We start from the raw sequence: 13,589 nt of genomic DNA, 5'->3' as shown, positions 1-13,589 counted from the left end.
TTGTGACCATGGTGAATCTGTTCTGCTCAGTGGGGAAATGGTTATAAACCAGCAGGTTGGAGGAGAAGGCATGGAGGCCGGATTTGATCAAAGCTCAATATATTCATGCATGAAATTTTCAAGAAGTGTATTTGTTTTTATCTTTTTGGTTTTTTGAGACAGGATTTCTCTGTGTAGCTTTGCAGCCTGTTTTGGAATTCACTCTGTCAACTGGCCTCGAACTCACAAAGATCCACCTGTCTCTGCCTACGGAGAGCTGAGATTAAAGGCATGTGCCCAATTCTTCACAGACCTTGAAAGGACAATACTCAACTTTATATGGAAAAACAAAGAACCCAGGATAGCCAAAATAACCTTGTACAATAAAGGAACTTCTGGGGGGCATCACCATCCCTGACTTCAAGCTCTGCTAGTACAGAGCTATAGTAATGAAAACACCTTGGTACTAGTATAAAAACAAACAGGTAGACCAATGGAATCAAACTGAAGACCCTGATATTAATCCGCATACCTACGAACATCTCCTTTTTCACAAAGAAGCTAAAATTAATAATAGAAAAAAGAAAACAGCTTCAACAAATAGTGCTGGCATAACTGGATAGAAGACCTATAGAAGATTGCAGATAGATCCATATCTATTGCCACGCACAAAACTTAAGTCCAAAGGGATCAAAGACCTCAACATAAACTCAGTCACACTGAACCTCTTAGAAGAGAAAGTGGGAGGTACCTTTGAATGAATTGGCACAGGATATCATTTCCTGAACATAACACCAGTAGCACAGACACTGAGATCAACAATTAATAAATGGGACCTCCTGAAACTGAGAGGCTTCTGTAAGGCAAAGGACACAGTCAACAAGACAAAGCAGCAGCCCACAGAATGGGAAAAAATCTTCACCAACCCCACATCTGAGAGAGGGATGACTTCCAAAATATACAAAGAAATCAAGAAGCTAGCTACCAAAACACCAAATAATCCAATTAAGAAGTGGGATACAGATCAAATGGAGAATTCTCAATAGATGAATCTAAAATGGCAGAAAGACACTTAAGAAAGTACTCAACATCCTTAGCCATTAGGGAAATGCAAATGAAAACAACTCTGAGATAACATCTTACTCCTGTCAGAATGGCTAAAATCAAAAACACCAATGACAACTTATGCTGGAGAGGATGTGGAGAAAGGGGAACACTCCTCCACTGCTGATGGGAGTGCAAACTTGTACAGCCACTTTGGAAATCAGTATGGCGGTTCCTCAGGAAAATGGGAATCAGTCTACCTCAAGATACAGCAATTCCACTCTTAAGCATATACCCAAAGGATGTACTTTCATAAAGCAAGGACATCTGTTCAACTATGTTCATAACAGCATTATTTGTAATAGGCAGAACCTGGAAGCAACCTAGATGCTCAACTGGAGAATAGATGGAGAAAATGTGGTACATTTAAACAATGAAGTACTACTCAGCAGGGGGGAAAAATGTAACCTTGAATTTCTCAGGCAAATGAATAGAACTAGAAGAAATCATCCTGAATGAGGTAACCCAGAAACAGGAAAAAAAAAAAAAAAAACATGGTATGTACTCACTCATATATGAATATTAGACATAGAGCAAAGGATCACCAGCCTACAATCCACACTGCCAGAGAAGGAAAGAAGGACCCTAAGAAGACATAAATGGACCCCTGAGAAGGGGAAAGGGACAAGATCCCCTGAAGCAATTGGGAGCCTGGGGGAGGGGGTGGGAAGGGGAATTTGGTACAGAGAAGAGGAGGGGAGAAGGAGAGGTGGGAAGAGAACTGGATCAGGAAGGTCCACTTGGGGAAGAACAGGGGAAGAAATGTTTTAATAGGGGGAGCCATTATGGGCTAAACAAGAAATCTGCAAAGGGAAATCTCTAGGGACCCAAAAGGACGACCCCAACTAAGAGTCTAAGCAGTAGTGGAGAGGCTACCTTAAATGCCCTTCCTCTATAATGAAATGATGACTACCTAAAATGCCATCATCGAGCCTTCATCCAGTAGCAGATGGAAGCTGAAGCAGGCAACCACAGCTAAACACTGAGCCAAACTCCTGGAATCCAGTTGTAGAGAAGGAGGAGGAATGAACAAAGGGGTCAAGGCCATGCTAGGAAAACCCACAAAAACAGCTGACCTGAACAAGGGGGAGCTCATAGACCACAGTCTGACAACTGGGGAATAAGCATAGGCCCAAACCAGGCCCCTTGAATATGGCAGTCAGTTGCAGGACTGGGCAATCTATGGGGCCTCTGGCAGAAGAACCAGTATTTATCTCTAGTGCATGAAATGGGCTTTGGAAGTCCATTTTCTATGGAGGGATCTCTCAGTCTATATACACAGGGGAGCACCTAGGCCCTGCCCTAAATGATGTGACAGATTTTGATGATCCCCCATGAGAGGGAGGTCTTACCCTACCTGGGGGTGGGGGTGGAATGGGAAGTAGGTGGGGGACAGAGAGGACAGGAGGGAGAGCGAACTGGGATTGGTATGTAAACTAAGATTGTTATTAATTTAAATGAAAATTAATTAAAATATAAAGGCATGCACCACTACCAACTATCAATTTTTTTTTAAATATTGAAAAGTGTTGCTTCAGAAATTCCTTAATTTCTGCACAGTGGAATTCTTTTTCATTTCTGTATCAAATTATTAAACACAGGGCGTTAAATGCAATACTACAGTGTTCCTTAACTAACTTACCACAAACTCCAGCAGCAATTCTACAAATCCTGTTTCCAAACAAATGAAGCTTCTTCAGGGAGGTAAGGTATTTCAACTCTTCAGGAACTTCTTCTAAAAGGTTGTTTCCCAGATTTAGTATTGTCAACTGTAAACAGAGTTAAGGTATTTGTACATTATCTACCTCCAAATGGGAAATGCACTAAGACTGCTGAGATCTATAGAACGTAAGAAAACATAAAGATACTGTTTTTATCCATTTCCTTAAGCTAGCACAGAGTAATTTCATTTCAGCATTTTCATGTATGTATTTCATATTAACTACCTATCCGCCCCTCTTCCACACAGCCCTCCGCCTTCCCCTCTAGCCCTCGTCTGCCATCTCCAGTTGTGGTACACATCGTCTCCTCCTATATTACATGTATTTTATCACCTTCTCCCCAACCCCAGCTGTTTCCTCCTCACAACCTCACAACTTCCACTTCTCTTATGGTCTCCGCCCCCTCGCCAACTCCTCTCTCTCTCTCTCTCTCTCTCTCTCACACACACACACACACACACACAGGCACACACACACACTAGATTCTGCATATCTACAATCAGTCCTTTCTGCCCACATCTTTGCCATTCAGAGTAAGGTAAGCTGAACTCACAAGCAGCCTTCATTTTCATACTTTCTGAAGACTTTACAAATATTTATTGGTCACTTATGATTGGTCTTTGAGAAGTGTCTGGTTCATTAATCACTTACTAATTAGATTTGGTGTTTCGGTGCTTGATTTTACAGTTCTTTATATGTTAGGTGTTATTTCATGTTTGATGTACCTAGTGAAGAATTTTTTTTTTACTGTTAGGTAAGCTATCCCTACATTCTATTTCCTTAACCATAAGTATTTATCAGTTCCTCGAAGGTTTTTGGTGGAGTCAGTCATTAAGGATATTTTAAGCATATGATCATGTCATACAAATAAGAATACTTTGACTTCTTCCTTTTCTGTATCTCTTTGATTTTTCTCTCGTTGTATTGCTCTGTTAAGATTTCAAGCACTGGGCCAAGAATGATGGCTTACCTCCCTTTAATCTCAGTACTTGAGAAGCTGAGGCAGATGGATCACATTAGTTTGAGACCAGCTTGGTCTACTAAGTGAGTTCCAGAGCAGTCAGCATTATATAGTGATATCTTGTCTCAAATAACAATGAAACAATAATAATTTTTAAAAAGTCTTTGAGCACTGTATTGAATAAGAATAAAAGTAGGTGTCCCAGTCTCATTCCTGAAATTTAGAAGAAATCCCATTTCTCCTTTCGTAATATCAGGTATACATTTTAGCACATAACTCTCAACATGTTAAGATATGCTCCTTGCACAGGTGGTGGTGGTGGTGCATGCTTATGCCTTTAATCACAGCACTCAGGAGGCAGGGGCAGGCAGATCTCTGTGAGTTCGAGGCCAGCCTGGTCCACAGTGCAGATTCTGGGAAAGGCTCCAAAGCTAGAGAAACCCTGTCTTGATTTTTTTTTTTTTTTCTTTTTTTAAGGATAATTCCTTGTAGTCCTCAATTCCTCATAAGGGATGTTGAACTTTGTCAAAGGCCTTGTCTACATCTACTGAGATGGTCATGTGATTTATGTGTTGTGCTATACTTACTGATTTGGATAATTTCTGAACCAATCTTGTTCCTGGGATAAAATCAACTTGGCTATGGTATGTACTCTTTTGAATGTGTTCATGAGTCCAAGTTGCAACAATATTATTGCCATCATAGTCAACTCATTTTGAAGGTAGGGTTAAAATATATTCACAATTTGAGGGAAAAGGCTTAATACAGAGTCTGCAGCTGTTTTAGTTTTATATTACCCGTGTAATTCATTGTCACCACACATCTTTGGACTCTGCAATGCTTTAGCAGCCCCATTCCCTCCGTGTGTGTGTGTGTAAAAAAAATGTGTGTATATGTGTGTGTAAAAAATGTGTGTAAAAAATTGTGTGTGAAAAAAATATACACATACATGAGTGTGTGTGTGAATGTGTGTGTTCCCCCAATAGTACTGCCTTAGTAAATTACAGAAGTCTATGTCTAAGTCTTTCCAAAATACAGTATCACAGAAGTCACAAGGAAGGAAAATGAAAATGCTTCTAAAAAGGAAAGTGTAAGTCAAATCCCAGGAGAACGTGAAGTGAAATCGGAACATAAGAAACAACCACTGGGTTTTTGCAACACAAAGTCATTAGTGACTGTGACAGCACAGAGATGGCTCTGGGTAAAGGCACTTGCTGAAAAGCATGCCCAGCCAAGCTCAATTTCCAAGACCACAAGGTGGTGGGGGAGAGGACTCTACACATGCAGTATGTGCGTGTGCGTGTGTGTGTGTGTGTGTGTGTGTATGTATGTATGTATGTATGTATGTATGTGCGTGTGCGTGTGTGTAATAAAGAAAAAGAGGTCATGAATTTGAGAAAGCAAGGGGTTGGGTGGGTGGGGTTTGAGGGAGGAAAGAAGAGGAGAAATAGTTCATAACCTCAAAAATATTATTATTTTAAAAAGGAAGCTTTATTTTTGGAGACATTTCATTCTGTAGCCCAGACTGACCTATAAAAATATAGACCAGGTTGGTCTCAAAACTCATCACAATCCTCTTGCATTAGCTTCACACATCGCTGATTGGATATGTGCATCACCATGCCTACCCAAAAGGACATTAGTTGTTTTTAAATCTGTAACCATCTCCTAAATGCTGGGCAGCAAGGCACATACTCTGTCTCCATGAAAATATGCTAAGGTTCAGAAAAAATTATCAAAATTTTTATAAAATTCCAAAGACTAAGTCAAGGATTGATATGGTTGAAAAAGTCCTTCCCACCTATGTTTCATTACTTCACTCATATTTATTTTGGATTTGTTACCTACTTGTCACTCTCTTGAATGCTAGCATTATTGTCATGAATAAGATACTCAAGAACTCTTACAATCTAATATTGGGAAGTAGGGCAGACAACAAGTTCAAAAAATAATTTATTTCTGTTAGTATTAACTCCTAAATAAGCATCATTGTGGAAGTCACAGCAGAGCTAGCTGGCATCATTTCTCTCTTTCTACTACATGAATCCCAGGGATCAAACTCGGGCTGTCGGGATTAGTGTCAAGCACCTTCACTTGCTGAACCATCTCACTGGCCAACTGTTATTTTTCTATGATTAATAAATTCTAGCTCACTGTACCTCTTACCCCGTTCTTCCCACAGCACCCATAAACAATAGTTTTATTCCCATTCCTCTTACATAATCTTTAAGTATGTTGAAGAACTGTTATCATACTCTCTGGATTTGACCCATCTTCCCCTTAACCATTTATTTTCCTTAGGACATGGTTTCCAGACCCTTTGACCACACTGGTCACTTTCTAATCACTGTGAGTGCTCCTGTCAGAAAACACAGGGCCTAGGATGACAAAAAAAAATTAATTCACAACACAAATACCAGGGATGGTGGAATCTTTGGTAGATGAGTACACTTTCATTAATGTAGTCTAACATCATATATTCTTGACAATGAGGCACATTACTTGTGCATAAGCCATCCCTTGCATGGCCAAGAATAACAATAACAAACCTATGTTAAATGTTAAGCACATAACCCACATCCTGAGCTTGTGCAATGAATTCCTTTCTTAATCTAATCGGAGGAATTTACATTTATCCCTGTAAAAATAGCATCTTGTTGGCTTTGGCTCCTAAAACATCTCCAGTGGATCACGCTTAGATCAAATTCTAAAACTTGGTGATACCCATGAACAAAGAAGGTCGCTTTTCCCTTCCCTGCTTTTGATAATATACTTACCAGTACTATAATCTTGTAGCGCCCAAATTTAGGATCACCTAGAACTTGTTTTTCTCCTTTTTCTGAATTCAGTCAGTAATCAAATCTTAACATCAAAATTCCAGTCAGTAATCAAATCTTAACATCAAAATTCCTCGTAGGTGCAAGTCACGCATTCCATTCCAATCGCCCTGTTAATACTGCCTGCATCTATGACTGCACAGCTGAATTTACAACAAATGTGCTGTAACATTACTTTTAATCCCTGTCTTAATCCTACTAGATTATGTCTAAACAACTGTTCACATAATCAATCCATGAAGAATTTTTCTGTCCAGTAAATGCTGTTTCCAAACAGAGACCCAGAGGCAGACATTATGCAGAGACAGACCTTTGTACACTCAGCCTTAAATGGAAGGTGTCCATCATATTCCTTCCCTCAGAGCTCAGGGAACCCAATGGAAGAGGAGATAGAAAGAGTAAGAACCAGAGGAGATAACATAAAAGAAAAACCCAAGGTCCTCCAAATGAAAATGAGCAAGGCCACACAAACTCACAGAGATGGAGGCAGCATGCAGAAATTGCACAGGCCTGCACCAGGTCCTGGGAGATTATATGATGTCTTCCAATTCAGCATTTTATGGAATTCCTAAGTGTGAGAACAAGTGGTCACTCATTCTTGACCCTTCTCTTGGGCTCTTTGTGATCTAGGGAAAAGTCACTCAAATCTCTAAGCCTCTATTTCTTTTAAAAATGGAAACAATGCCAGGTGGCAGTAGCACACACTTTTAATCCCAATTTGGGAAACAGAAAACAGGCAGTTCTCTGTGGGTTCGAGGTCAGCCTGATCTATAAGTGAGTTCCAGGACATGCTACAGAGAAACCCTATCTTGAAAAAGGAATGAGAGAGAGAGGGAGGAGGGAGGAGGGAGGGTGGGAGAGAGGGAGGGAGGGAGGGAGGGATGTCTACTATTCTTCTTGAAGTTGTGTTAAGGATTAGAGAGTACAAAAAGACACTTAGAAAATGAGCACTTATTTCCCATTAACCATAATTGTTCAGGCCCAGAAGACAATGCATGGTGCTAGAAAAGCAGCAGATAATTAATGTATACATACATACATACATACATACATACATACATACATACATACATACATGTTGATAGTTAATGACTTTCAGATTTTAAATACATTTGTTGTCTTAACAATTTATAACTCTAACCCATCTTTGCACATATTTCTCATCACAGCCACCCTTTTATGAGACACTGGGGCACTGAGCTTAAATAGATTAAGAGTGTGAATAAACTACAAACATATATTCATTCCCCAAGAGAGTTAACAGTACGAGCCCTATGGACAAGGGCTCAGAAGCATCAGCAGTATTCCCAAGTCCAGCTCAACCGTGCGTTCCAGGACACGGGCATTCTCCAGGGCACTTGCCATTCCAGCATCAGCTTACTCATACAACTCTAACCACAGGCCAAAGATAGCAACTGGGACACAGCTCATACAAACTGACCTATTTTCTCCTAAGGTTTGGCCAAATTTACAAAGTCGGGCTGTTCTGTAAGTTTTAAAAAGGAAAATGTCTGATTGAAGCTACTGGATACTTAAACACTTCTGAAATGGAATCCTTTACAGCAGTGGTTTTCAACCTTCCTAATGCTACAACCTTTTCATATAATTCCTCATACCATGGTGACCCCCCAACCACAAAGTTATTCCACTGCTCCTTCCTAACTGTAATTTTGCTACTGAGTAGTAATGTAAGTATCTGATACACAGGATATGTGATACACAACCCCTGTGAAAGGGCTGTTCCAACAAAGGGGCCACTGCTTTAGAGGAACCTTTTATGTTGCACGCTTTAACATTTACAAAGAAATGGATTCCATCTACTGAATTAACGTAAAATTAAAGCATAAAAGCTGGATTTGGTTCTCTCTCTCTCTTTCTCTCTGTGTGTGTGTGTGTATGTGTGTGTCTGTGTGTCTATGTGTCTCTTTCTCTGTCTGTGTGTGTGTGTGTTTATCTGTCTGTTAAAAATCTGCTCTTAGATCTCAAGTAACTGCAGGCACATTACTGCATGTTAAATCTCTAGAACTTGTTTGTATTACATAAGAAATTTGCCCCTTTGATCTACTTCCTATTATCTCTTCCCACACACCCAAACCCATTTAACTACCATCCCACTTCTATCTCTATGAGTTTTACATTTCCAGATGTCATAAAAAGTGACTTATGCATCATATGGTTGGGGACTAGGATGGAAGCTGTTTTAGAAAAGATTCTGTGTTACTATCTATGTATCTATTATGTATGTATGTATGTATGTATGTATGTATGTATGTATGTATCTATCTATCTATCTATCTATCATCTCCCAGGCCAGCTTAGAACTGGCTGTTTCAGAGAATGACTTTAAACATGGACTCTCCTAAATCTATAGTTCCCAAGTGCTAGAATTACATAACATCCAGTTATTATGTAACACATCTTTTGATGTTGTCATTTCACTTAGTATGTCTATGGGGTTCATTTACTGTCAAAGTAGCAGGACTCCTTCCTTTCTAAGGCAGGATGGCTTTTCGTTGTAAATATATACACATCTTTTCTTTATTCATACATTAATAGAAACTGCGGATGCTTTTGTGTTTTGGATGCCATGAATAATGCCACAATAAACATGTTGCACACATGGCTCTTCTCGTCATTAATGCCATTCCTTCTGTACATGGACCCAGAGTAGGACTGTTTCTTGTGGAAACTATAGTATTTTCAACAATGACTATACAAAATAAGAGTCCCATTACATACAAAGACACCCTCTTCGTCATATCCACACCAACACTTGTCACATTTCACTTAACTATGCTCATTCTAACACATGTAACTGACATCTCATTTTGGCTTTGGTTTGCATTTCCCTGATTATAAGAATATTCAACACATTTTCACAGACATGCTTAGCTCTGTGTATATCTTTTGAGAATTGTCTACTCAAAGCCTTTACCTGAAGATTATATAGTACAGGATTATACAGTACATGTATGCTTACTTGAAACAGAAAATTCTACTATAATCAGAACCTTGCAAAAAAAGCCATTAACAACTTTACATAAACAGTATTTCTCCAAGAACATCTGTTCAGTAATTGGTTCAAATTTGGACACCACACCTTTTTGTTAAGTCAAGAATTTTTTATATTTTTTACAAATTTTATTTAAATTAGAAACAATCTTATTTCACATAGCAATAGCAGTTCCCTCTCCCTTCCATCCTCCCCTGCCCCCCCCCACCGACCCCTTCATCCCATTCCCCCATTCATTCCCCAGGGAGGGTGAGGCCTTCCATGAGGGATCATCAAAGTCTGTCAAGTCATTTGGAGCAGGGCCTAGGCCCTCCCCCGTGTATCTAGAGCTAAGGATTGTTTTATCACAATAATTTACATCTTCATTATTTTTGCTGGAAGTTTTATTTAGGAATATATGTATGCACATATACATATAAGCATGTAACAAATAAAATAAAGAGATCAAGGTAGGTAATAAGAGAGGATTTAGACGGAGGAAAGGAGAGAAACAGTTTAACTTCAAAAGCAAAAAAAAAAAAAAAAAAAAAAAAAGCTACTTCCCCTTGCCTCAGCCTTTTTGAGTAGTTTACTATGGCATAAGTATTCCCTATGCAACACTCCTTCATTTCTAAACAAATGTACAAATCTTTGGATAATCACCATTTCTACACTAAAGTTGATGGGGCTTTGTCTCTGTCTTTCTCTCCTTTAGTCTCCCCCCCACACACCCCCTTCCTTTCCCTCTCCCTGCATCTCTCTCCTCTCTCCCTTCACTCTTCCCTTACCCTCATCTGTCCGATTAACTGTGACAATAAGTGAACATTATTGTCACTATATACACATTGCCATCTATATACACATTCTCCGAAAGTTTCTTGCACAGTTTGCTTGCTTCTATGGCTCCTCTTACAAAGGAGACATAGATTTTGTTTATTGCCTCACCTTGTCCGCAAACTTATGTAATAAACATCACTATTTTATGGAACAGCAAAACGATGTAAAGCCATTAACCTGAAACACATAGAAAGCACACCAAGGACACACCACAAGAACCCAGGGTCAAGTCAGTTGACTTAAGCACAATATGGCTTCTTCTTAAAACACTAAGCACTGCTGGGTAGTAGTCGAACACGCCTTTAATTCTAGTACTTGGGAGGTAGAGGCAAGCAGATCTCTGTAAGTTGAAGGCCAGCCGGGTCTACAAGAGCTAGTTCCAGGTCAGGCCCTAAAGCTATACAGGAAAACCCTATCTCCAAAAACAAACAAACAAACACAATCACTAAGCAATAAACTAAGCCAGTTCCCTAATTGAAGAGAGTACCAAAAATCAAAATAGAGTCTTTCCTAACAGAAAAATAAGAAAACAATAAGAGGTACCACAAAAAGACAATGTCATGTTAGCTAGCTCTGTTAGTTTCTTTCCCGGGGAAGTATATTTGGTAATATGTGACTTTTTACTATACAACTATTATTCAAATATGAAGATATAATACATTTTCAGAACTGCAAGGGACCTAAGTATTAACCACAACACACCCAGACTAGGATGATACATGGGGACTTACTATACTGAAAAAGAACGATAACCTGCTCGTCATGTAGGGACATGGTTACAATTCTAGCAATCCATGGGTGGCTGCAGAGACCGTGATGGAAAAGGAGAAAAAAAAGATGAAGGGGAGGAGAGTGAGGAGGAAAATACAGGCTATAGAAAACAACTGAGTCTACTTCACGATAACAATAAGGGATGTCCTGGACTGGCATCATCCAGCAAAACCAGAGGACAATTTGCTTATTAAGGGCAGGAAAAGGAGGTTCCTAGAGAAAAATATCAGGGAACAGGTACATCTGAAAATTTGTAGCATCACTTTGAAATAAAATGAAACCATGATAGCAAAGATGCAAGAATTAAAAAACTAAATATGGCAATATAAAAAAAATGTGATCTATTTTTTCTAGGTATAAAGAAAAAAACATGAGACAGCCCAAGGGAACAAAAATATATTAACAGATTCTCTGATAACACTCATTAACAATGTGCATTGTGGAATTTTCTGAGAGACAAAGTAAAGGCTTGGTCCTGGTTACAACTGAACAAGATGTAAATGTTATGAAACGTATAAAATGTGGTAAGGCAGCCACCAGATCAAGGCCAGAATGAACACCACTTGTTGGTATTGGCAGTTTGCACACTGGGGAGCAGAGTGAGGCCTTGGCTACTGGAAGATCTAAATATATCATCACACTAAGTTTGAAAAGATAACTGCAGAGACTAAGCATAGCATGTACTTGCAATTGGAATCTGCAAGAAAGAATAAATTGAGAGTAATTACATATGGAAGTGAGAACTGGGGTTGAAAGTGTCACAAAAGATTATTTAGTATAAACTTTTTAGCAATAGTTTTCCTTCACAGAAGATTGCTTAATATAAGCTTTTTAACAATGGTTTTCTTATAACATGAAGAGCTATTTGAATAGAATGAAATTCAAGCGGAAAAAGAGATCAGTTCATGATTTTTAGTGAGAACTTAGATTCTTTGCACAGAAACTCATCTGTCCCATTAGAAAAATGGGACTCCTTGTCTTATAGCTAGAATTACACCTTCTGAAGCTACTATTAACAACTATCCCATATCGTCACAGGATATAGTTAAGATTACAAGGAAAAATGGTTTGATAAAGGGTAAAGGAGGTAGTGTGTAGATGATAGATTTACTCTTTCAGGGGTTGCAATGACAGTAGTTTATAGGTTCTTTCAGTGTTGGTGACTATGACGAAATCAACAGGAAGAAAACTGCATGACTTGCCTTCCCTTAACCTTAACATTTCAGCAGCTGGAGTCAGACATTATCAGGAAGAAACGTTTACCATAAGCATCTGGGACTCATCCATGTCAACTGCTTCTCTTTAAGAAAGATATTCTTTATTTTAAATATTAACCAACTCCTAAGGGCTGTTTTAGGGGAGAGAAATTCCTTTCCTTCCTATTCCTATCAGCCCTGCACTTCAAGTTCCAGCCAGTTCTGGGAAATGAAAAAGTAACTCCCTCCACAACATGCTAAATGTGCCTTAATTCCATATGTAAAGACTTCAGAATAGCCCCTGCAGGGGGATGGGCACAGTCTTGCCTGGAACCCCAAAACCTACTTCCAGATGTGAGCCCCAAGGTAGACAAACCACCAGACCCAGGCTTCCAACCTCTTTCCAGATGACAGCCTGAAGGAAGATGAGCATAGCAAAGATCCAATTCTGGTTCCAGATGTGGGCCAAAGGGCACAGGAGTAAATTGCAACATCTTTCCTGCCATGTGTAATGCCCTAAGCGAGAATGGCTACTCATGCCTCTCCAACGGCGCTCCATATTGTCTCCAGAGAGCTAAGTCTCCAGAGATCAAAGTACCATTACTCTGCCACTCAGCACTTTCATCTAGTTTCCATCCACAACCCCAAAGACATGAGCTTCCTCACCTGGGTCAAGGTGATTAGCTCTGGGCACACTTTGCAGATGAGATTATTTTGCAGGTCTAGAGTCTTCAGACCAGACAGCTTTTCTAGTGCTGAGGGAATCTTTGTCATCTTCTTCCCATTCAAAGTAATGATCTTAGTGTTGCTACCACCCTTCAGTGCTGTTACCAACAGTCTCTCAGTCATGATTTTTGAAAGGGTGACCATTATGGAGGAGAGTTTATTATATATCTTCAGAGCATCTAATTGCAGAATTGTTGTGTCATAAAAACAAAACCACCCCCCATTATGATGAAGGTAGGAGGTATTAGATGATTTTTCTATCTAGAGAGGGGAAATACCCACTGCGGGTTTGGCCAGAAAGCATACAAGACAGGGATTATGCATCTTATGGCAGACACTTGGAAATTACCAAATACTGAGATCACATCAAGAGGCAGGATAAGCTTTGGGGGTCTTCCACCAGTTTGAGATGCTAAACATAGGGGGGTGGGTCAGGGGGAGGAAGTATCTAGAGTGGACTGAATC

At 39.5% G+C, this 13,589-nt stretch overlaps 1 protein-coding gene across 1 annotated transcript in view; it reads right to left on the bottom strand.

Annotated features, from left to right (window-relative positions):
• The window catches only part of Lrrc69 (leucine rich repeat containing 69), a 99,741-nt gene extending 86,478 nt beyond the window's left edge, over positions 1-13,263 (bottom strand). Inside the window, exons 1-2 of the mRNA XM_051198007.1 lie at positions 13,065-13,263; positions 2,726-2,852 (exon numbers count right to left, since the gene is read on the bottom strand). Coding sequence (XP_051053964.1) covers positions 2,726-2,852; positions 13,065-13,247 — 310 coding nt within the window. The 5' untranslated portion in view covers positions 13,248-13,263. The remainder of the gene's footprint in view (positions 1-2,725; positions 2,853-13,064) is intronic.
• Between the last annotated feature and the right edge of the window lie 326 nt (positions 13,264-13,589).

Source organism: Phodopus roborovskii, unplaced genomic scaffold (assembly GCF_943737965.1).
Source record: "Phodopus roborovskii unplaced genomic scaffold, PHOROB, whole genome shotgun sequence".
NCBI classification, from domain to species: domain Eukaryota; kingdom Metazoa; phylum Chordata; class Mammalia; order Rodentia; family Cricetidae; genus Phodopus; species Phodopus roborovskii.
Note: the sequence above shows the minus strand (reverse complement) of the source record. Positions and strands in the feature narration are given on the sequence as shown.